Source organism: Dunckerocampus dactyliophorus, chromosome 1 (genome assembly GCF_027744805.1).
Source record: "Dunckerocampus dactyliophorus isolate RoL2022-P2 chromosome 1, RoL_Ddac_1.1, whole genome shotgun sequence".
In the NCBI taxonomy this organism is placed as follows: Eukaryota; Metazoa; Chordata; class Actinopteri; order Syngnathiformes; family Syngnathidae; genus Dunckerocampus; species Dunckerocampus dactyliophorus.
In genome coordinates this window covers 43,063,771-43,088,603 of record NC_072819.1, presented here as the reverse complement: position 1 = coordinate 43,088,603, position 24,833 = coordinate 43,063,771, and the positions used below count along the sequence as shown (strand labels likewise).

Genomic DNA, 24,833 nt, shown 5'->3' with positions numbered 1-24,833 from the left:
CAACAACTATTTTGGCATTCAATTAATCATTGTTTGATTAAAATTGTAAGTATCCTTTGATTTCAGCCTCTCAAATGTGAACATTCTTTAATTTCCTTAGTCATCCATGAAAGCAGACCTATTATCCTTGTGTGTTCGGCAAAACAAGATATTCACACACATCAGCTTTGACTTTGAAAAGCAGTGATAGACATTTTACCTCTTTTCTGATACGTTGCAGCCCAAACCATTAACAGTTTTTGTTTGGTTCATATTGACTGCGACAATTGTAAGGGATCCACAGGGGGCCCAAAAAATGGGCACAAATTAGAGTGACTTCAGCATTGTGATAATCACGTTTTCTACAACTGGCTCTACATTCAAACTAATGGTAACGTTGTTTGTATTGCGTAAAGAAAAATATAAACTTAATAGCCATGTAAATGAAGTATTCCGTAGACTACATTCGAAATCGGGAAATACAGTAAATGTGTCATGAAAATCACGTTGCACTGCCCTAAAGTCTCCAGATGATGGCGCACTTACTTTCCTGTGAGCTGCTGCAAGCAAAGCCTTTCCTCCAAACCAGCAGTGAGCTGATTTTTGTTGATTTTCGAAAGATACTTTTTTACTAAAGTGCTGTATTGTTTGATGTAGAACGCAGCCTTGTGAAAGTAGAGACTGACTCCCTTGGTATTGCCTGCAATATAACAGTTCATTATAAGTACGGAAATGAAAAAGTACTAGAGATAGTAGATGGCGATAGATAGCCACTGCATGTGTGTAAAATCTTTAGGCGATATTAAGGGGCAAAACATGGTGGTTAGAGTGGGAGGGCTTTAAGTCCAGTGTGACTGATGCTAGCCTCTCGCTGACTGCGAGCTCTTGTTTCAATCGCTGTCGTCAGACAGACGAAAGACTCGAAGTCATTCACCTTCTCCCGTCCAAACGTAAATATTGATTGTCAGACGACGCGGTAGTCCGCAATGGAGCGGGATTTTATTTTCAAACCGCCCCTTTCGAGCTAGAAGACGAGCCCGCGTCGTGTCACTTTTGAGGCGGCCGACCGATTTCAACCTTTTCTTGTTCGCCTTTAGAGATCAAACTTTTCCTCGCTTGTTTTTGAGGCGACCAGCCTGTGACCTTCACGTCGTCCACTATTAGGGAATCTTTTGAATGCTAAAGTCAGGCGATCTGCCAAACTTTTCGCCTTTTCTTTGAATTCGTTGCAAATATGATGATGTCATCGACGCCACTTTTTCCTCAAGTTATGGCGGAGCACAACTTTCCCGACTTCTCTTGGTAAGCACTCACGCAAACTTACACACACATAGCACCATTTGCTGCCTATAGCACAAGCACTCTGGTACTACGTGGAAAGGCTAACCACAAATAACTGTGAGATGTTTAAACTGCTTCTCCGGAGAAATCTTTGAGTCGTGTTTTTAAAGCGTGTGTTACTGTTGGTTTGTGATTGTGCGTGGCTATAACAACTTGCACCTTAATAGCTTCAACTGTGTTACCAAGCCTTTTAACTTCACATTCTTTTGTTGTCATTTATTGGAACACGATGGCCCAATTTATTGATTTCAGCTACCCTACACTTGTAACTGCAGACCTCAGTCATGACCAAAGCTAGAAAAGTGGACTTATTTTGAGTTCCACCTTTTTCTGGTGGTTAAAATACGCTTCATAATTTGAGATTTTGAGGGACAGTTTACACACTGCATTCCTCTAACCTGTTTGGCGATTGTAGTTGTTCTTTGGGTTGACTCTTGTCATTTTTGGTCCAGTTAAAATGGTTTGCTCAACTGCAGAACCCTAAGGCCTGGACCAAGACCGCCTGAGAGATGGGTCTCGGTCCGCCTGCCACCGGACTCTAGTCCTGAGTGTGGAAAGTGTGAATGCCGACTGAAACAACTGACCAAAACATCAGATATGATGTCAGGCAATGCGTAGCAACACTCAACAGAAAGCTGAGTGAAAATCATCAAAAACTAAGAGTTTAATGTAAGGCCAGAAGCGTAAATGTGGTCGTTATACATACCTGGCTCTTTTCAACAAAGGGGTCGTGTTGGTTATTGCGTATCGGGGAAAAATTCAGAAACACGGTCTCTTTGCAGCACATCTGGGAAACTTTTGGCATCTTTAATATAATTTCTATCCTTTTTGTTACATCACAGCTGGTATACTTGTTTATGTGGGCTCGAAGACATCATGTGTGACGTCAAGTTTTAATTGTTGTGTTTGATTGATACTTATGCGTAAAGCAATCGTTTCGCACATTAAGCTTTTGAAAGTGCTTCAAGCATTGTACGCCGGCCACACGCATTAGTTGTGTTTGTTGTCAGCTAATGATAGTGATTTGGCAAAGTTTAGCTACTAACATTGGCTATCATTGAATGAATCATAACAACAGAATGACTGCAAATTGTTGGTTGCTTCTCTGAGACTGCTTTTTTTGTACGTGCACGCTACGCACATGTGTCTCTGAGACAGCTGTGAGTGATCTTATTCAACCGGAAGTGTCGGACAATTTTTATGCAGTTTACTGTTGGAAATGTAAAAAATATAGACATATTTTGGCCAATTTGTTCTTTTGAAACACTATTGGTTACATATGATCTTATATTTTTTTCGGTTAAAAACAAAAAAATGTAACCCTGAGCCATTTGCAAACAGTCTAACTCTGAGCCTCATTTGGTCCGCTTACAAAAATACAGTGGTACCTTGGTTAGCGTTGTTCCAGAAGGTCTAATCGAAAAGGACGCTCACCAAATTCATTTTTCCCATAAGAAATAATGTACATCCAATTGATCCGTTCCAAACACATTTTTTGTTGTTTTCCAATTATAGTTTTACATGCAGAAAACAATTCAAAATGCATATAACTGATGCAAAAGGGATGAATGAACATTTAAGGTGACCTTTTACCTTCATTGAAGACGTGATACTTGACGTGACTGTTCGCAAAAACATGATGTGGCAGTGAGATAAACATGGCCACCATCTTCCTGTTTTGCCATGAGATTTCTTGAATGCAATAGTGTTTCTCACTTCAATAACCCAAAATAGAGCCAAAGAAAGCTGCAAGTTCCAGCATTTTGATAAAGGTGACTAACACTTGCAGGGGTGTCCAAACTGTATCCTGCAAGTGCCGAATACTGAAAAGGCAAAGGATGCTGGGACAACTTTGATATTTGTATATATTTTGTTCAAAGCTTAAACAAAATGTACAGACAAAGCTTTGTGTTATTATTTGTTAACAGTGTCAGTATTCAAACTTTTTCTGTTTGCACAGTGCCTTTTGCTGTATTTTCCCTGCTTTTGCTGGAGTTTTTTGTTTAATTTCTACCATGTGCCACATCCCAATGAAAAACAACTGCAGGCCACTAATGGTCCCCAGACTGCCCCTTGGACACCCCTGGCCTAAATGAAAAATAAAGAAATTTGTTCTACTGAAAACTGTGATTTGTAACTGTTGAGCATCCATGCAAAGTGGTAATGCGTTGCTTTTGTTCTTCAAAGCATGCAACTTGCCGGTGTTGTGCACAACCAGTGTTGCTGCTGCTACTACTACCACTACTATGACTACTGCAGTATTACTATAGCAACAACTACTACAGGGTAGGGAAGCGATGCACATGTGCACAAAACATGACGTCACATGATTTGTGCTTTACTTGGCACGTTTGTGGCAATTTGAAGGATTTTATGCAACCAGAGTCAACATTTGCTTAACCAAATTATTTTGAGAGGGAGATTAAGAAGAAAGTGGGCAAGAATTTGAGCTATGGCAGTTCGTGGGGAACTTGCTGCGACGTCTGCTCTGATGAGCATGTGGGTGGATGTCGGAGCCAGGAGTGCTGGGATGTTGACATGAGTTGCATCACTGACAGATTTTAAAAATCATTTTCGGACGACAAGAACAATGTTTGCCTGCACCTGTGAGCAGGGCTCCAGACCAACCTTTTCTACTAGGAGCAGAGTGGCCCCTAACTTTTAAATGCTACATTTTTTTCTGCAGTGTGAACGTAGTCTATGGTGCAAAGCATTAGCTCGGCTAATTAGCTTCAATCCAGGCCAAGTCCCTTTTTTCAGGCTAATGATGTTGCGGTACCTAAAGCCACCGCCCGGTGGAAGGGGCGTAATGTCGTCCACTGATTTAGCCTCAAGGTTGTTCGCTATCTTGCATCTCTTTGGTTCCACCATTTATTTATTTATTCTGTGATCACTTTCCTTGTGGAGACTCTTCCTTGTTAACTTTACAGCACTTCCTTATTAACCTTAACAATTTTTATTCTGTGATCACTTTCCTTGTGGAGACGCTTACTTTTTAAAGACAGTTGCACCATCTAGTGTTTAAACCAACCCATCCATCCATTTTCTATGCCGCTTATCCTAATTAGAGTCGCGGGGGTATGCTGGAGGCTATCCCTGCTGACTTTGCCAGCCAATCGCAGGGCACATATAGACAAGCTATCATTCACGCTCCCATTCATACAGAAAGGGCAATACCGAGTCGCCAATTAACCTAACATGCATGTTTTTGGAATGTGGGAGGAAACCCGGAGAAAACCCATGCATGGGGAGAACATGCAAACTCCACACAGATGCCCAACGGAGATTCAAACCCAGGTCTTCCTGATCTCCAGACTGTGCGGCCAACATGCTAACCATTTAAACTAAGAAGTACAAAACAGTTAAGTACATGTTATGCATGGGACATAGTCAAATATATTTTTAGACTTTGATACGGGCCAGTTAAAAATGAATGGCAGGCCGCATCATTTGGTCCGCAGGCCGTAGTTTGGACACCCCCGCACTATTGAGTTAAAGAAATAACTCATGACAAAACACAAAGGGGGTGTCAGTGTTGATCTCACTGCCACATACTGTCTTTGGGAACAGTCAAGTCGTCAATGAAGGTAAACGTAACTTTATATTTAACCCTTTCATGCATCCTTTATATGCATTTATAATTGTTTTATGCATGTCAAACTATAAAATATTTTGTTTTGTTTTGTGTTAACATTTTTGAGCGTTCACTGCTGATGACATCATAGACGGACGACGTAGATGACTTGCGGTTCCTTTTTTGATGGAGTGGCAAGCTAATAGGATGCTTAAAAGGATGTTCTGTCCTTCTAAAATACATTAAAAACACAGCTGGACTCACGCAGTGTATTAACAACACGACAAGACGCGTGCAATATTGTACGCTGACCGGAGAATGCACGCAAACTGAGGCAAAATTGCGGCATACATTTTCTTTTACGTTAACTGAAAAACACGTTAACCAGGGCGGACGCTAACCGAAGTTACACAGTTGTGAATACAAACCAGACCACCGAGAATGTAAAATTTTTGGTGAGAGCCAAAGTACGGGACTAAAAGTGTGAACACATTGTAAGTAGAACATAACATGTTACATGACAAATGCTGTATATTGGGAGCCAGTATGTATATGTGTATAAGGAGAGTTGCTTAAACTTGCATAGTTTGACGGAAAGGTATATTTTGTGTTGTAAAAGCTTGGAAATCTGCTATGGCCTTTTCAATCTAAACATATCATATCAAATATCAGTGTCTAACATATTCTATGTTCACCTGCCAATTTATTAAGCCTACTAATACAGCTTAATCCAAAAGCTCTGCATTAAACCTTCCCTTCAAGGTGATTATTACCTCCCACAAGGGAGTTATTTGTTCACCTACCTTATCTGTTTGCTTGGGCTAACTTTCACTGAACACGGTGAAAGGGGCACAGGCCAAACTATTCAATTTTGGGGCAACATTGTAAAAAAAAATATCTCTAATTGACTCTGGTTGAGATTGGCACACTTCTTTCTACCCCAGGATTAAAGAGAAATTGGCCTTTAATAATAAGTAAGAGGAACCCCCCCACACACACACATGAAGCCTTTAGTGGACAAAGTAAGTGTGACCTCTTTGTTCACCTGCTTTTGCTACTGCTTTCAGTGAGGTGGAGCAGAGCAGAGCATTTGGTGTGTACACTGCAAAGCTGTGCACGTTAGCAAGCGATTTTGTTTCGTTGAGACAGATCATTTTACATGATAGATGCAACGTAGCACTTAAAAAAAAAAAAGTGCTATCACTTGCAACCCTACTGGAGACACTAAATTACCTCATGCAAAATAATCCAACGTCTGTTTCCATTCCAGTTTTTGAAATGAGGCATTTATGATTGCTTAGTGAGCATGGATCTGGATATTGTCATTCTTCACTGTTGTGTACATGCCAGAAGGGTGAGTCTAAAAGTACACGCAGCAAATAACTGTGGTGCCTTTTAAAAACCTCCTGGTCTAGTTGGAATAGTGTGATTGCATTTCTTGGCTGCTCTCTGTTCGCTCCAATTGTGCCAGTGGTGCTGTAGTTTTAGAGCAGGCTTGAGCTTGATAATCATTGTACGTTTAGTTCAGATTTCCTGGCGCACACGTGGAAGGTTTTGCCATGTTGATTCAAGATTCAAGAGTTTTTATTGTCATGCAAAGTAAAACAGGTAGTTCTGCTATGCAATGAAATTCTTCTTCTGTTCATTCTTCCAAAAAAAGAAAGAAAAACACAAGAAAATGAATAAGAACATCAGAAACATAAATACCAATAAAGAAGGTGATTTAACTTATAATAATACAAATTAGAGCTGCAACGATTAATCGATTATCCAATTAATCGACAACTATTTTGGTAATCGGTTAATCGTTTCTTTTAAATATGTACTGTAAATATACTGATTTCAGCCTCTCAAATGTGACTCTTTTTAAAAATATCCTTAGTCTACCATGAAAGCAGTCCTATAATCTTTGTGTTTCAGGCAAAACACGATAGTCACATCAGCTTTGCCTTTGGAAAAGAGCAATGGACATTTTTGACATTTTAGAGGCTGGTCATCTCGTCCGATTGATTCATTTACTTTTCGGGTTATTTGCTTTAGACTGCTGACTTCCGCGCGCAAACGGGCGAGTGTTGTCCAGCGTTTTGGCTACATTAGCTGCCGTTTGACTGATCACATCGTGAGCGTCGAAAACTCACCATACTCCGTCAAGTGTTTGTTCTTCAAATGCTGTATTAATTGAAGCTTTTTAACTTGCTACCCCGGCGAGATGCTTTTCGTTTATATCGCTCTCACAAACGGCAGGCAGGTAAGCTCCACACAGCTGACATGCTTGTTTTCTGTTTGGCACGCTTGTGCAGTGTGAAGGAAAGTGGGCGGGGGACGATCTCGAAGGCTGCATGCTGCAATAGTACGAGCCAGAGGTGATCGGCTTTTTGTGATTGCAGTTGAAAGGCATTAATCGGCATGTGCCGATCACATGCTTTTTTTTCCACTGAAATCGGATGATATTAATTGGTGGCCGATCGATCGGCGCATCACTAGTATTTGGGAATGTTGTACAAAATGTTTTGTACTGGTGTTTTCACAAATAATCATATCAGTTATCTAGGTGACTATATGTCTGTCCTAATGGCCCCATTGAGTGCACACAACCCAGTGAATCATGAAGCGATGTGGTTACAGCAGTAGAAGACCACAGAAACTCACTTCTTCAGCAAAACCAGTAAATGTGCAAATGAGGGGAAATAAAAACTTTTGCTCTTGTGGGTTTGGATCATCGCAATAAAAGGCATGGCTCCTGACTGCCACTAAAATTCGAGGCATGGCGAGTAAATTTTTCATCTACTCGTGCATGTGAGATCAGTTAATCTATTAAAAAAAAAAAAAAGTCAGATTAACATACCTAGATTGTGAGATTGGAAACTAGTTCTCTCTCGGACGTGTGTGCTACTGGAGTGTAGCTGGCGTTCTGCACACACACCAGTCTCCACGGCGGGATGTAATCCGGAATTCATTGTGTCCAAGTGGGTCATGATTGTGTAGAAATTGCTCATATCTGTTTATGGTAATATGTGTTCATTTTCAGTGATTGCTGCTTGTAGCTGTTCAAGCTAATGTGTCCATGTTCGGTGGGTGTAACTTTAGCTACTATCTAAATTGTTGCCATGTAGCTCATGAATGTGGAGAAAAAGAGACAACTGTATCTACCGTTACTGGCTATTAAAGACATAAAGTACAGTACATATGAATGGAGAAAGCCGAACGGTCGTGTCTGGTGATGAAAAAAAGTAGTGCATTGTTTCTGTGCATACTGCTGGCCATCCAGGTCAAGATGCTAGTCATAAATTCAGGAGAGGGCAACAGTTGTCTGGCAGGTAATTGATTTGCGTAATCACTTCTGGCATGTTGCCAGGTCTTGCAAGAGAAACAAGCGATTAGCCTTTAGAGAGCAAACCCAAAACGGGGAACTTGGGAATTTGCAAGTGACTTTCCAAAAACGAGCCGAAAACAACAGGAAACTTGGGAATTTGCAAGCATCTTTAACAAAAAACAAGCCCAAAGTCACTTCTAATAGGCGAATCTGGCAACGCTGGCCGAGATGCTTTGTTTATATGTATAAATTCTGCTGTCAGTACCCACAACACACACACACACACACACACACACACAACCGGGACAACATCAAATTTGCTCATAATACTGGCACCACACAATTAAAACGCAACACTTTGAGCAAACGCAGTGCCGGTCTGAAACATAAAATGTGCCGTGGCCTGTGTAATATGGCTACTTGTTTTTTGCGGACTGTAAGATGTTTATCATGCGGGGTCAACTGCTGCACAATAAAATGTGAATTGAAAACATAGTTTCTGTAATTATTTTTCAAGTATTTATCAGTAATACAGTGAAAATGGGAGGAAATGGGAATATTAACGTTGCAAGTCAATTTTGTTGTGCACTACTAAATCTTCTGCTTGTCCTAAATTTTAAGTTAGGGGCCACTGTGCTCCTCGTAAAAAAAAAAAAAAAAAAAAAAAAAAAAAGGTAGTCGGGAGTAGGGTTATGCATCGAGTCTCGAGCATTGATGGGAACCGGGACTACCGTTCCGATTCTCCCGGGATTGTGAAAAAGTTTTTATTTTGATTCCTTGTTTCCCCATTTCACCGACTGGAAGAAATAGCTGCAAACACCAACGAAGAAGAATCAAGCCGGCGAGCACCAGGGACGAAGTGGCTAAAAAGTTTGGCTTAACTTCATTAAAAAAAAGAGCGCTCGGCTCGGTGCAACATTTGCAACCCATTGATATTATACAGCACAAAGGAGGGTGCACAACCAACATGACGGTGTAGAAATAACAGAGTACTTTGTCTTTGATGTGCTACGTCGGACTTCCTCGAATTGGGGAAGTCAAACAATAAATGATATCTGTCTCATGCCGATGTAACCAAATGTTTCAGGATGCTCGCTGATGTGGAAGTTGGCTGTAAATAAAGGATGGGAGCTATGGCTAGGCAAGATTATTATAGGCACAGTCCGTCTCTGTTCGCAACAGTGAAGGTACTTTCTCAACTCAGACAACACACTTCCGGCCTTCAAAATAAGAGCACTATCCGATTTACTTGTTAACAAAATAAGGGTGTCATTGAGGCAGCAGACAAAGTATACTACTGAGCTGAATGCTTTGATGTTTATATAATGGTTGAAAACAGCCTTTTAAGAAATTCATAGTAAGGTTGTTCATATTACAAAATTCATTAAGACCTTCAGACATTTCATCAGAAAGAACTCTGGTTAGCACTCATTTAAACCATGCAAACCTTTATGACCCTGCCTTGTCAAAGCATTGGAATCGAGAATCGTCAGGAATCGGAATCGAAACGAGGAATCAAAGTCGGAACTGGAATCGTTCAAATTCAAACGATGCCCAACCCTCGTCTGGAGTCCTGAAAGGTTTGACATTTTGTGTGAAATGATGCCAAACCTGAACCCAGCTTGCCTTGCCAGTAAGCCAAGTTGTTGGTGGTGATGTTATGGTGTTAATCTCTTCTAATGAAAGTGTTGTTGACCAAGTACGACTGTAAGTCTGGTTGGGGACATTTGCCGCTTGCTGGGGAGATCGGACTTCAGCGTCTTGTGGACACAGAGCCTCCAGAGCCTCGGGACTGTTCTCCCCGAATGTTATCAGCATGTAGGCTTGCCCACGAGCGCAAATAGCATCCTGTACCAAGTCTACAGCAACATGAAAGGTGCTTTGAAGGCTCTTCCATGTCCCCATTTTGGAAAAGTTAATGTCTCTTCTGTTGTTGTTGCTTAATTTATTGTTATTAATGTTTCTTCTGTTCTTATTCATTTTCTTGTGTTTTTCTTTCTTTCTTTCTTGGGAGAATGAACAGAACAAGAATTTCATTGCATAGCAGAACTACCTGTTTTACTGTGCAGATGACAATAAAACTCTTGAATCTTGAAGAGCAGCATCATCACTCAACAGATTCCGCACTGTCGCACTCCGGCTAAATAATTAAAAGTATTGAACAATTTCTTCAATAACAGGTATGGCCATTTGACTGAAGTTCCTTGATCAACAAAGGGGAAAATGCACAAGCAATCTTATTAATCGGTTAATTCTTTGTTTTTTGTTGCTGACATTTTTTTTCTTCAGACCACAAACTCTGTTGAGACTGAATTGAGAGGCCACTGCTGGTCGCACCTAAGTAGTGCACTTCATTCTGCTTCAGTTTCTTCAAGACTCAGTTCATCAACAAGCATGCAATCATGCATGTCTCATCAGCTTGCTCTGATTGCTACCCTGCCCACTATATGTATTTGCATTGTAACTGGTTTGGTATAATGCCTTTTTTTTGGGTCATTTTGACTTACCTTACTCGCATTGTTTCTCGTTCACAAATTTTGGTTGTGCCGTATAAAAATCAAATGCTTTTAAAACCAGAAGTTGACAAATTAATTTGGATCACATAACAGTAAATTTGCACCTCTACTCCTTTTCTTTATTTCCTGCGCTTCCTTCCATGCAGCAAAAACATGGCAGTTCTTTGAGTTTGAGTCTTTTGGTTGTCCAAAGGAGTGTAAATGGTTGTGTTGGTGTGTCGACCCTGCTTTCAACTAGATCTGTCCAGGGTCTATGTTACTTCTCACTCAATGCCTGGTGAGTTAGGCTCCTTTGACCCTGCAGTACTTTTGAGTAGTACTTTTGTAAAATGTAAATGCAACAACCTTGGAATGTTGTGAAGCAGCAATGTTCTATAATGATAGCTGCAAAAATCTGCAGCAACTGTAAGATGCTATCTGTCTGTAGCAACCAACATCTCTAGAATGTTTCCACTTCCTTGAATGTTTGCCATGAACATTTAAGGCTAGAAGAATGTTAAGTCTTTCAAGTCATGATGAAAAGTGAATGCTGTCTAAAAATAGACATAGTAGAGCTTATTACTTTTATCCTAATTAAAATATGTACTACTTTCATTTTGCTGGTTATTTTAATACACTTTGACATTGAGTCTTTAGGCAGCCTCCCTGCCATCCAGAAGACAGACAACTACCGTAATGTAATATTGATTAAGTCAGCTGATGATGTGAGCTTTTAAAGCATGCAAGTTTGCGTATGGTTCATTTTTTCCAGACCATTGAGAGCTCTTGGCTTTACTAATGGAGCACCTCCAGGGAGCGTGGAAGACCCTGAGCAACGGCTTTGGAATGAAGGACTCTGCTTTCGAAGGTCCGTGCCTTTCACCGACTATGGTGCAGGGATTTTCCTGCCAGCGTCGCTCCTCAGATGACAGCAAGATACCCGACTCAAAGGCGAGCAGCACCATCCGTGTCTACCTCCCAAACAAGCAGCGCACTGTGGTGAGCTGATTTCTATTATGTACTGTATAGTAAAAGGCATGTTGGTTTCAGATTGAGGCTGCTGCAATACTGACTGGCGTACATTAAAGTCAAATGGAGCCATGCTGCCAGACTAAAGAATTAACAAGTACTTTGTTTTCCTCAGGTAAATGTACGGCCAGGTATGACTCTGCAGAGCTGCCTGATTAAAGCGTTGATGGTGCGAGGCCTGCAGCCTCAGTGTTGTGCTGTTTTCAGGCTACATTCTGGACAGAGGAGGTAAGACATCATTAAAGGAAAACTGCAGTTTTATTGGAATTTTGCCCATCATCCACAGTCCTTGTGAGAGACATGAACATACATGTCTGTCTTTCTCTTTTCTGTGTGTTCTAAAGATATAAAAACAGATAAGCAGAGACAGCTCATTTGTACATGTAATGGGAAACCCTTATTCCGACACCAAAAAGCGCCAACAATACTCCATTTCCATATAATGTGACGTGCATAGTCACCAAGTTGCAGCAACATTGTTATGACTATTAATAACATTGTTACGCCGATCAAACTACGTTACTGGCGCATTGACACTTCGCCACACCACACCAGCTGCCGGCTAGGGACTAGGGACTAGCTTCACCACATACTGATGCGGTCCGCTCACAGCGCCTCAGACCACTACCAAAAATGTAAGGCTACGTATTGGAGCTGCCGCCATTGCTGGTGTGTTTTTTAAATTTTGAATTGGGAAAAGTTAATGCTAGGTGTAGGCGTTTGTTTCTTTGTTGCTATGTGAAATCAATGCGCCCAGGAAGGACGTTTCGGTAATGCTTAAAAGGACCAAAATACGGCAAAATACTGCAAGTATTACATGTTATCATGAATGTACCTGTTACTACATGACCACAGCATTCATATCAAACCTCGTTGGAGGTTTTTGGAGGTGTTTTAATAGCGGCCTTTGTAGGTGTATCCTATTACGTGCAGTAATGAGCTATCTCTTTATCTGTTTTTATATCTTTAGAACGCACAGAAAAGAGAAACGCGTGTGTTCATGTCTCACGTATGGATTGTGGATGATGGGCAAAATTACCCAAAAATTGCAGTTTTCCCTTAAGTACTTACTGCGGTTATTATACCCGACTTCCTTCATGTTCATAAAGTGTTGTTTTACCATTTTTATAACAGTAAAAAACTGCGGATGGATTGGAATACTGACTCCACCTCCCTGATCGGGGAAGAGTTGCTGGTGGAGGTTTTAGATCATGTTCCTCTGACCACACATAATTTTGTGAGTGCCTGAAGTATCTATGCTCACTTTCAAATAAGTATCTCTCCCCCAAAAATAAGTCTTAATTCTTCTTCATGTTTCAGGTTCGGAAAACATATCTGAAGCTAGCGTTCTGTGACATTTGCCAGAAGTTTCTTTTGAACGGTTTCCGTTGCCAAACGTGTGGCTACAAGTTCCATGAGCATTGCAGCACCAAAGTACCCACAATGTGTGTGGACTGGAGTAATATTCGACAACTCCTGTAAGTGTCCCCATTGTAGATGGTCCAACTGAAGCATTTTTGTATGAAAGGAATAATTCATTTAAAAGTTGAGTCACTCTTTGTCTCTCTTCAGTTTGTATCCAACACCTGGTGAGATTGGCGCCCCATCACTTCCCCCGTTGACATCTCGGAGGATGAGAGAATCCCTCACTCGCTTTCCAAGGTATGTCCTGATCTGCCTATGATGTAAACTACTATTGCTGTTGGCGTCTGTTGATTCCTGTTTAAAGAAAAGCCGTGTGTCCAAATTGATACTGACACTTTTGATAGATGTTATAGTGTCTCTCAGGTGCTGATGCGTCAGCATGTTTGGCTGTCATTTTTTGGTCATGCTTTTCTTCTAAACAGGTGTAGCTGTGTTCTGGTTTACAAAGAGCCTTAATGGTAATTGAATTAAATCCAGTTTTTAATTACGTCCTCAGCTTTACGGGGGCTTACCAGTCCAAGGGCTGATGTAACAAGACATGTGAAAAGAGCCTGTTGTTTCAGCAGCACTTCAAATTGTTTAAAAGCACTCTGAGCTGCCAAATTAGCACATTCGCAGTAAAGTCGTTCCATGCAGAGCAAGTACTGTTTTGGAATTCTGTTTATTCTGCCTTGTAGTGAATTCCATGTAGTCCCAATTTTCCGTTAAAATGTGACATGTCATCAAACATAAGGTTGCAGGCCTCACAACGGACAGATGGATGGATCAGATGTTGTGCAAACACATCTGCAACATACTGACTTTACGTTTCTAAACAGGAGTTGAGATGAATGAATGACGCCATATGACCACAGAACCACAGAACCCAATATTTCCTGTTTTTCCCCATAACTGTGAAAAGTGTTTATGTAGCAAACTAAAGCGGGTTTAATTGTTAAGCATCAGAAAATAAACACAGATTTTTCAGACTGTTTCAGCCATACATAAGTTTCCAAAGACAAGCCAACCATCAGTCAAACACACCTATAAGTGGATAGTCCAGTTGTGATGTGTACACAAAAGACTGCTGACACTGCAACACTATGATCAAACTCAAGCAGTGTTTACACGACAAAAGTCTAGCAACTATGCACAAGTTTAACAACACATTTTATTCACCTTAGTTCATGTTTGCAGCCTGTGATTGAAAACAATTGCATGTGAATCTTAATATGACATTCTCCGTCTCCCTCATAGCTCTGCCCACCGATATTCTACACCCCATGCCTTCAACTATGCCACGCCTTACTCACCCACGGGCGGCGGTCTCTCCCAGAGGCAACGCTCGACTTCTACTCCAAACGTCCACGTGGTTAGCACAACTCTGCCTGTAGACAGCAGCATGATTGAGGTAACTACACACCATGCGGTCCTCTTGGTGCGCCTGTAGGTGCAGTTTGCCACCCCTAAAATATCTCCTGGCTCCTCTTAATATACATCTCAGGCATTCCAACTATCCAAGCCTTGCTCTTTTCTACTTCTTATATATTGTCTGTGTAAACTAACCTGGACATGGCAAAGCCTGTTTTGTGATATTCACCACATGGCGTCTTGTTTAAATAAATATGAGAGCCCAACTTCCCCATTGTTGTTCTAGTTTCTTCTTTTTCACTGTACCTGCTTCTGGATGTTTGCAAACACTTTTTTTATTCTCTTCAGTTACAAACTTGAGCCTCCCTCCTGTTGTCTTTCTTGTTATCTGTCCCTCCTCACTTTCTGTTCTTTTTCATTTTCTGTCCTCGCTGACTGTTGTTGTCCCCTCCTGGGGAGTAGCTAGACTGCCTGAATACCTTCCCCACCTCCTGGTGCCATAGATTCTGGCTGAAGAGGAAAGTAGGTATTGTCCACTTCTCCCAGTCTTTTGTTGAGACCTCATCCGAGAGTCCAGAAAAGGTTAGAGAGCAGAGCATGTATGTGCAGTCTGCATGGCCTGGCATCCTACCAGGCCAACTGCTTTCACATCTTGGTTGCAAACCTGAACCTTGCACATTATGATTTGTTTTTGTTCATTCTAGGATGCAATGCGGGATCATGACTCGGGTAAGTTTTCTTTTATGCTGGACCGCCACAATGTTCCCACCCTTTTGTTTGCATTTCTACTTTAATTTAGTAGACTTTAAGAATGCTTTAGGTGGTAGCCTTGTAATTCCATTTCCTTCTCTTCCTACAGCTGGGAGTTCCCCCAACCAGAGTCCTACAGGCTGGTCCCAAACCAAAGCACCTGCACCAGCTCAGCGCGAGCGGGCTACGTCCTTCAATACTCAGGAGAAGAATAAAATTGTAATTTCTCCCTGTTTAGCACTTTGCTGTGTGTGTATATAGTCAATGATGTTTCGCTTGTCTGTTTGGTAACATTTGCGCCTTTTTAATTTTGTGTTCATCCAGAGGCCTCGGGACAAGCGGGACTCTAGTTACTACTGGGAGATTGAAGCCAGTGAGGTGTATCTGCACTCCCGCATTGGTTCAGGCTCCTTTGGAACTGTATACAAAGGGAAATGGCATGGTAGGAATGATGGGGGCAGAAGGGGCAGGGCACGTTCTGATGAAACCACTAACATGCTCACATTTTCCCTTGTTACTCCGTGCCTTGCATCACAGCAAATTCAAGTACTGTATTGTATTTGTATAGGTGATGTAGCAGTGAAGATTTTAAAGGTGACTTACCCCACTCCAGAGCAGTTTCAGGCATTTAGAAATGAAGTAGCTGTTCTAAGGTAAGAAATGATTGCAAAAAAAAATTTTGTCCCGAAAATGTTGTCCTTTTTTGGTCTGCAGTGACTCATCTGTTGCAAACTTTGTTATCTTGTCTTCTTTGCCGCATCTGCTCACAGAAAGACACGGCATGTCAACATCCTGTTGTTTATGGGCTACATGACAAAGGACAACCTGGCCATTGTGACCCAGTGGTGTGAGGGCAGCAGCCTTTACAAACACATTCATGTCTTGGAAACCAACTTCAAGATGATCCAGCTTATAGACATTGCAAGGCAGACAGCTCAGGGCATGGAGTAGGTCATAAACAATGGTCTTTGTGTCACTCTGAATATCTAACCTATTCTTCCCTTTCAGCTATCTGCATGCAAAGAACATCATTCATCGGGACATGAAGTCCAACAGTATCCTTCTCATTAGCTGTTTAAGCTCTTGACCAATATTCCCTCTAAGCTGTGGGTCTTAGCGCACAGCAAATCCAAACCTGAACTATAAATGAAATAAACATATTGTGTACCATTTTGCAATGCAACTCTGTGAGTGACGAGTGACAACATGCGGGACCAACATATAAAACAATGACAAACACAGTCCAGCCAATGATAAGAGCCTGTTCGCACGCATTTACTTTTATGCAGCCAATCAGTTCATTCACCATACGTTACGTAATACATTCGTCTGTTTTGCAGGTTAGCGTATTGCTAATGGTGCAGCAGAGTTGAGAGCTAAATGCTGCTTGCTAACCCCCGTATTATGGCAAAACGAACAGGCAGTACCACATACACTCACCAAGCCAGAGTAATCACCAGGTGGACTGGACTCTTTTCAGGTGGACTGGCTGTCGGTGTATGAGATTTTTTTTTTCTTTAGACAATAGAAGAATAAACATACAACTACATATGGTATCAATTTCAGGTACATTTCCAGAATGAAATAGTGCCAGAACAGGCTTCTGTGAAACAGGAAGGAAATAAAGAAATTAAAGTGTACATAATTAACAAAAATGGTAAACAAGAAAAGAAATGGAAAGTTAATTGGATGAAACAATTCAACGGCTTGTTTTGTCTGACGTTGCCAATAAAATTATATTGTGAAATATGCTCAGACACTTTAAAAATTAGGAGGAACATTGCTCTTGACTGGTTGGTCATGATGTGCAGGCTTGTGAGTGTTTCAGTTATGAGTCCTTGACAGCAGGAAAGACATATTTTTGCATGAGGGACTGACCGTCAAAATTGGAGACTTCGGTCTTGCAACTGTAAAGGCCAGGTGGAGTGGTTCGCATCAGGTGGAGCAGCCTTCTGGATCTATTCTCTGGATGGTCTGTGAACAAGCGTTAACATTGTTACAGAAATTATGTATGAAAAATACCCTTGTGATGAAAAAATGCTCTGTTGTGTCTCTTCAAAGGCTCCTGAAGTTATACGGATGCAGGACAACAATCCCTACAGCTTCCAATCGGATGTCTATTCCTATGGAATTGTTCTTTTTGAGCTCATGACTGGGGAACTCCCGTACTCCCAGATAGCAAACAGAGACCAGGTATGAAGCAGTGTTTTAACACGTGGCTCATGTAAGGTGGCATTTTCTTCACTGATGTTCTATTTTTGGAAATCAGCTTTATCTTTACCGGGGTTAATGATGATCAACTCTCACTTTGCTGGTCTACACCATATTAGCTTTAGCAAAATTTGAGAGCTAGTATTCTTGGTAGTCTGCAATTCCTTGACCTGGGTTATTCATGATTTGCCACAGTGAGACTCAACTCTTGCTCATACATATTTCTGAAGCTCCAAAGGTTGAACAAAAGTAAAACGATCTTGTCCAATACACTTGGCACCTTTTTTTCCCCAGACTAAAACACACTGGCAATAAATAGTGGTACAATTGTTACCCTTCAGTGGGATCGAGATGAGGTCAGTCACCATCACAACGGTTTTGGATTATTGCTTGGAAATCCCGCCATTTCCACATCCAATGGTTCATCCCTGGCTAGACTTGTCCATCCTCCCTATGCAAACACAGCCTAAACTGCAAAATACCTGTCAGGCTGCCTGTGAGTTTTCGTGCCCCCATGAGGCAATCCACACACGCATGATCATCATGATGTTCGCCTCCACTGTAAATATGCTGGGAGCTTCCCTGGTACAGGTGAAATTTCTCAACATGTGGCTGAATTCCTCCCTTTACCACTGTGGCTTTTAAACTTGGATTCAGCTGCCGGAATTTAGCAAAGCTAAACACCATTTTGCCTTCTCTCCAAAGGTGACCTTGAGCAAGAATGTCTTGTTTTCCCAGAGTGTGCTGTGTATAGCGGATCTTGGCTGGTTCTATATGAATAGTTCTTAAATACACAGGACAGAAGATGGAAAAACTCTGGCTTGCTGTCTGATGGGGTTTATTGTTGTGTCTTTGGAGAAGCAGCAGCCATTGGCCTAACTTTAGAAACGTAACACACCCCCAAATGTGTGTGGTTTGATGTCCCTTCTCAGGTCACACGGCCTGACCTGGCTCATGTCTGGCTCTTTGCTTACTATATATTGTCTAAATTCAAATTGGAATAGCCTGTGTGGAATTTTCCCATTCATGGAATTTTCTCCTTCGTGCTACTTAGATTGCCTGGTGAGCATGTATCCTCCTTTTTCTCTCTGCAGCATCATGCCTTCATAATAGGCCAAGCGTTTTCTAGGGCCTGTGGCCACAGACATGCAGGCCAGTTGATAGGGTATCCTGTGATGCGTCATACGAATCAACTTTCTCCCTGTGCTCTCAGATTATCTTCATGGTGGGACGTGGCTATCTGTCACCTGACCTCAGTAAGCTGTACAAGAACTGCCCCAAAGCCATGAAAAGGTTGGTGGCTGACTGCATCAAGAAGTCCAAGGATGAGAGGCCTCTCTTCCCACAGGTGAGCTTCTATTTGCCTCTGTCCAGTGTGTTGAAGATTTCAAGGTCGAGCTACTTCTTATTTCTGTTCTTTTTTTTTATTATTTTTTTTTTTAAGATCCTGTCGTCTATTGAGCTTCTACAGCACGCCCTGCCTAAAATAAATCACAGTGCCTCTGAACCGTCCCTGCACAGAGCCTCTCACACTGAGGACATCAATGCTTGTACTCTGACCTCCACCAGGCTGCCTATTTTTTAAAGGATCAGACAGCTCCACGCCTGCTACTCTCCCTATACTGCCCCTTCTCTCTCAAATTTACCCAGCAGTTCAATACTCAGAGCACACAAACCCTCTGTATATTAAAACAATAATACTTCAAAGCATTGCTCAGCACAATAGTAACGAGGGAGAAGAAGAATGAGGAAGAGCAGAGTGGAGAGATAGACATTGGATGGAGTGGTGCAGTAGGATATACAAATGAAGAGGGTGGAGGCGGAGCCCGGCCCATTGCTGCACGTTTGAAGAAGTATGCAGGTGCCTCTTTGTAAATATATGCACGGACATTTACCTTAATTGGACGGTGACAACTACACATTGAAGGAGGTGTGAAGAATTGCTTCTCTTGGCTCTGTGAAGTGAAGCGTACACAACTATTTTGTCGCCGTTTTTTTGAAGAACAGGACCTTCTTTTTTTTTTTTTTTTTTGTTAGGAAACTCAGCTGCCTTAAGAGGAAACCCACAGAGCTCCTGCACAACATCACCTCTTGCAAACACAGCTGCTGGATGTAGTCCATTCAGTTGTGGCCTGATGTTTATTGCATTGTCTTAAGTGATAATGGACTGGATATGGGGGAAACGTTTTTTTTATTTTATTTTTTATCTTTGACAGCTATAATTTTTGATTTCAAGTCATGTCGGCGCAACTAAAGCCTGTCAAATGATGAGCACGGGTAACAATGGAAGTCGATGAATTTGCACATTTTGGCAAAAGCAGTAGTTTTCTTTTACAGTCTACACAGATGCTTGTAGCTGATCTGTCCACACGATATAATAGGCTGGACGTTTAGGCCGTTGTCTTAAATATTTAAAATGATTTGAAACTAATTTGTTTTGTCAGGTCTCATTCAGGAGATCAAATGTTTTAATATCAACTTGGTGAGAAAGTTGCATATTTACTATTTTAATAAAATTTAAGTTAAATTCTTTGCCAAACTTCATAGTAGTGATTTTATTTTGTCATTGGCGACATGTTTTAAGCGTGATGAAGTACAGTGGATCCTTGGCTAGCGTCATTAATTTGTTCTAAAATACATTTTTATAGTTTTACAATTAGTTTTACATACATAAAACAATTAAAATGTAAATACATATAAATGATGAATAAAAGGGACAAATGAACATTTAACGTCACTTTTACCTTCACTGAAGACGTGATTCTTGATGCAACTGAAAACATGAAGGTGGTGGTGGTTGATCTCGCTGCCACATCGTATCTTTGGGAACAGTCACGTCTTCAATGAAGGTAGAAGTAACCTTAAATGTTCATTTATCCCATTCATTCGTCATTTACATACATTTAAACTAAAATTGTAAAACTGTAAAAGTGCATTTTGTGTTAACATTTTTGAGAGTCAACCGCTGAGATGAGCTCAGATGAGCGACGTAACTTCCTGTTCCGGTTGCCATTTTGTTTAGCTAACTAATAGAATGCTAATGAGAAAGGATGTTTTATGATAAAACATTGCACACGCGGTGTATTAATAACACAAGGTGAGTGGCATATTGTACACTGACCAGAGAATGCATGCAAACGGAGGCAAAATTATGGCGTACATTTTGATGTTAACCGAAAAACACGCTAACCGAGGCGGACGCTGTAACCAAGGTTCCACTGTATTTTTTGCTCGCTGATGTACAATCCCACACATGTGTAAGTCTTGGAGGTGGTTTGTGATGTTTACTGTAGCAGTGGCAAAGTAGTGTAACCTCTCTGGGGATCTAGTCCAGACACGCCACGGGGGATTCCACTGTTGCTTGATGCCTCTGTGGAGTATACACAGTCAGGGTGGCAAACTCACAGTGGACAATAACAATGAGCCAGCAAGGGAGGCATGTGTAGTGGAAATACAGGGCAGTTTTGTTTTAGGGTAAACATCTAACAAGTTCTTCTTGCTGAGGAGCTTGATTGAAGTGTTTTGCTGTGATCTACACTGACTTATTAGGTTTTGCAGCTTGTTAATTAAAGTAATCAGCCAATCACTTTGCAGCAAATCAATACATTTAGGTGTGTAGACATGCCAAAGTGGAACTGAAGTTCAAGTATATTGAGGCTGAGCATGCCATGATTGTAGCTGCCAAGATTACGGTGGTGTGAAAGTGTTTGCCCCCTTCCTGATTTCTTATTTTTTTGCATGGTTGTCACACTTGGGTTTCACACCATCAAAAAAATGTAAATATTAGTCAATGACAACACACTGAACACATAATGCAGTTTTTAATGAAACTATTAAGGGAGAAAAAATCCAAACCTACATGGCCCTGTGTGAAAAGGTGATTGCCCCCTCAACCTAATAACTGGTTTGACCCCCCCTTAGCAGCAACAACTGCTATCAAGCATTTGTGGTAACTTGCAATGAGTCTCTTACAGCGCTGTGGAGGAATTTTGATCCACTCCTCTTTGCAGAATTGTTGTAATTCAGCCACATTGGGGGGTTTTACCTTTTTAAGGTCATGCCACAACATCTCAATAGGATTCAGGCCAGGACTTTGACTAGGCCACTCCCAAGTTTGTTTTTCTTCAGCCATTCATAGGTGGACTTACTGGTGTGTTTTGGATCATTGTCCTGCTGCAGAACCTGAGTTCGCTTTAGCTTGGGGTTACGAACAGATGGCTGGACATTCTCCTTCAGGATTTTTTTGGTAGACAGCAGAGTTCATGGTTCCATTTATCACAGCAAGTCTTCCAAGTCCTGAAGCAGAAAAACAGCCCCAGACCATCACACTACCACCACCATACTTTACTGTTGGCATGATGTTCTTTTTCTGAAATGCGGCATTACTTTTACACCAGATGTAATGGGACAGACACCGTCCAAAAAGTTCAGCTTTTGAGGCCTCCATTTCTTTGGATGTTGTGATTTTTGTGACTTCTTAGATGAACCGTTCCTGTGCTCTTGGGGTAATTTTGGTTGGCCGGCCACTCCTGGGAAGGCTCACCACTGATCCATGTTTTCGCCATTTGTGGATAATGACTCTCACTGTGGTTCGCTAGAGTCCCAAAGCTTTAGAAATGGCTTTACAACCTTTTCAACTTGAACTCAGGTGTGATAAACCACAGCTAAGTTATATTTTGACGGGGGGGCATACTGGGCCATGTAGGTTTGGATTTTTCCTTATCCCTGAATAATAAGTTTTTGTTTTTAAAAACTACATTTTGTGTTCAGTTGTGTTGTCATTGACTAATTAAATGTGTTTGATCTGCAGCATTTAAGTATGACAAACAAAAAAATAAGAAATCAGGAAGGGGGCAAACACTTTTTCACACCACTGTACAGTATTTATAGAGACCATATAAATCCTAATAAACAGGCCCTCAGTGTATATTTGAACAGACATGTTATTTAAGTTGTCGCTGATTGTGTATCTGGAAATATACTTCTTTTTTGAATGCTTTATGGCTGCTGAAGTTGATGTTCGAAATGGACTTTCCAAAAAGGCCCATCATAGGTCGAAATAGGCCTGATGTCATGCAAGGTGGCGTAACACAACTACTGTAGATCTACTAACTGGCTATCTGCCACGTAGTTTGCTCTATTGGTTAATGTTCTATTTCTGCTTATTGAGGAGCCACATAGACTGGCCAAACTGAAATCAGCTGAGGCCAAGTGTTCTATAAAAGCTGGCAGACATTTGCCCCATCTAGTGGGTGTTGCTTTTTATAAGGTACCATCAAGACTGTCTGTAGTTGCATGGTCTTGCACAGCCTCAAAACATGTAAGTTATTCATTGAAGTCTAAAACTGGCCATAGGTGTAAACAGTAGTGTCAGGGCTGTAAATCTCTTTGTGACAGACGATTCGATATGCATCATGATACACGGGTTACAAACAATACGATATGATTCAGTTCGATTCTACCATTACATTTGTTGACATAGACATTAGTCATACATTATAAAATGAAGAAGCCAATTCTATAAAAGTGTCATTCTTACAATATTTTAAAATGTGTAAAAGAGCACATCATATACCCAAGCATGCAGGGGTCCACAGCCGCTGGGCAAACTTTCAGCAGCAATGATTGGGGGGGGAGAAATGCTTAAAAAAATATATTTTTTTGTAAATACTGTAACTATATCGAAATTTATTGAAATTGATATAAATTTCGGAAATATGGGCCATTGTTTTATTAAAAAAAATAACCTACAGTTAAACGTCCCACTTTGTTCAACGGTCCTTGAATGCACCATTTAAATTTCTCCCACGCAGCACAAATAAAACTACTATACAGTGTTTTCCCCGTTTTTCTTTCACCTCACATTTGATCCCAAATGCTGAAACCATGTGGGAATGCATAAAGGTAAGATTTGTTGATGTTATTGAGTGCTAATGTGCATATTTGTTGGTTGGATTTGTGCACACCATCAAGCTAATTCATGCTAGCTAACAGCCAGTATAAACTTCTCTCTGAAAAACAAACTCCAAGCTCATACTGGTAGATGGTGGGTCTGTATTCATTTTGTGCTTTTAATTAGATGTTCATGTCTTACTTATACACAATTCATAACGAATAAGATAAATTATACCACAATAATGTAAGCACTGCTACTATTTACATCAGATCTTGTTCTCCATCACGGTAAGAGCATGGAGCATGTGCGAAAATCCTTCGCCGGTGGCAGCAAGCATCCACACCTATTTTGTAAAGTAATATATCATATGGAGAAGTAGGAGGAGTAAGAATTATTTCTACACATTGGTACGAGCCTTATTATTGATTAAACTCTGGTCCTTCCATTGCCTTTTGATATTGTTGAAATGTTCCTACACCTTGATTGGACTCCAAGCTTCGTTAAATGCATGCATACACAGCACACATCTTTTGATTTTACCACTCTCTGTCCCCTGGCAGCCACCCAGTACGTGGCTCACATTGGGTCACATGCAGTAATTCAGCCTCGGTACATAAAAAACAGGTGTTGTTGTTGTTGTTGTTTTTACCAGTGGAGTTTGGTTATGTAACCCCACTGTTCCAGTTCTTTTGTGGCTCATTTGTACCAGCAGGTGGCAGCAAGGCTCTCGTTTTCTGGGGTATTAAATGTATTTCGATTGAATACTGTACATCCATAAAGCTGTTCTTCTAAAACCAAGAAGAAAATGAAATGCATGCTGGTTGTTCTGATTAATGATCAGACACATTACAAGTGTGAATTGCAGCTTTCACAGTGGCAGGCAGCTGGGAAACAAACGCTATTTGCACCATATTGGTCCCCTCAGCTCATATGCTCTGTAATGACACTTTTGGGTCTCTTGAGCCAACTATTAGTCTCTTGCCTCTGTTAAAAGGCTTATTGGGTCATCAAGTAATGACAAGACGAGGACATCGTGTACTGTAGGTGAAAAATGAAAGCCTGTGTTGCTTGTATTGATTTAAAAATGTTTTGAAAGATTATGGGATCACAAACATTTTGTGCAATTTGATCAGTTAATGCTGATCATAATCACTGGCTATGATGAATGTGATCTAGGCTATTTAGAACACATCTAATAAAGCAGTTTTTACACTTTTTTTTTTTTTTAAAGTGTAATGAGTACCACTGTTAGAGGGTCATGCACAGATGAGGGCCTTCAGTCATGAGGGATGCCCCCTGCAACATCTCCACATAGCCAGCTGCCGTTTGACGCCCCTGCACAACTTGAAGCTCCATTGTTCTGTTGAAGATTCATGATGGCACCGCTTACACTGTGCTGTGTGGGGTGGGAAAACATCTCAGGTGGAATCTCCTAGTCATGCCAGTAACGTTGGAAGCCATCAGGACCGT

At 41.1% G+C, this 24,833-nt stretch overlaps 1 protein-coding gene across 3 annotated transcripts; it reads left to right on the top strand.

Moving 5' to 3' along the window:
* Nucleotides 1-666: 666 nt before the first annotated feature.
* On the top strand, nucleotides 667-23,282 carry raf1a (Raf-1 proto-oncogene, serine/threonine kinase a). Of its 3 annotated transcripts, none has more exons than XM_054781667.1 (17): nucleotides 667-1,281; nucleotides 11,475-11,701; nucleotides 11,847-11,959; nucleotides 12,866-12,968; nucleotides 13,052-13,209; nucleotides 13,304-13,393; nucleotides 14,393-14,546; nucleotides 15,211-15,235; nucleotides 15,366-15,475; nucleotides 15,581-15,698; nucleotides 15,825-15,909; nucleotides 16,027-16,203; nucleotides 16,265-16,311; nucleotides 17,110-17,228; nucleotides 17,318-17,449; nucleotides 18,681-18,815; nucleotides 18,912-23,280. In XM_054781667.1, the coding sequence occupies exons 2-17, from the start codon at nucleotides 11,501-11,503 to the stop codon at nucleotides 19,050-19,052; spliced, it is 1,908 nt and encodes a 635-aa protein (XP_054637642.1). In that variant the 5' UTR covers nucleotides 667-1,281; nucleotides 11,475-11,500; the 3' UTR covers nucleotides 19,053-23,280. The 3 variants fall into 3 exon arrangements, with proteins under 3 accessions (XP_054637642.1, XP_054637660.1, XP_054637650.1); XM_054781685.1 differs by lacking the exon at nucleotides 667-1,281 and adding an exon at nucleotides 14,969-15,088 and having other exon boundaries at nucleotides 11,486-11,701; nucleotides 18,912-23,282; XM_054781675.1 differs by lacking the exon at nucleotides 667-1,281 and having other exon boundaries at nucleotides 11,486-11,701; nucleotides 18,912-23,281.
* The last annotated feature ends 1,551 nt before the right edge of the window (nucleotides 23,283-24,833 follow it).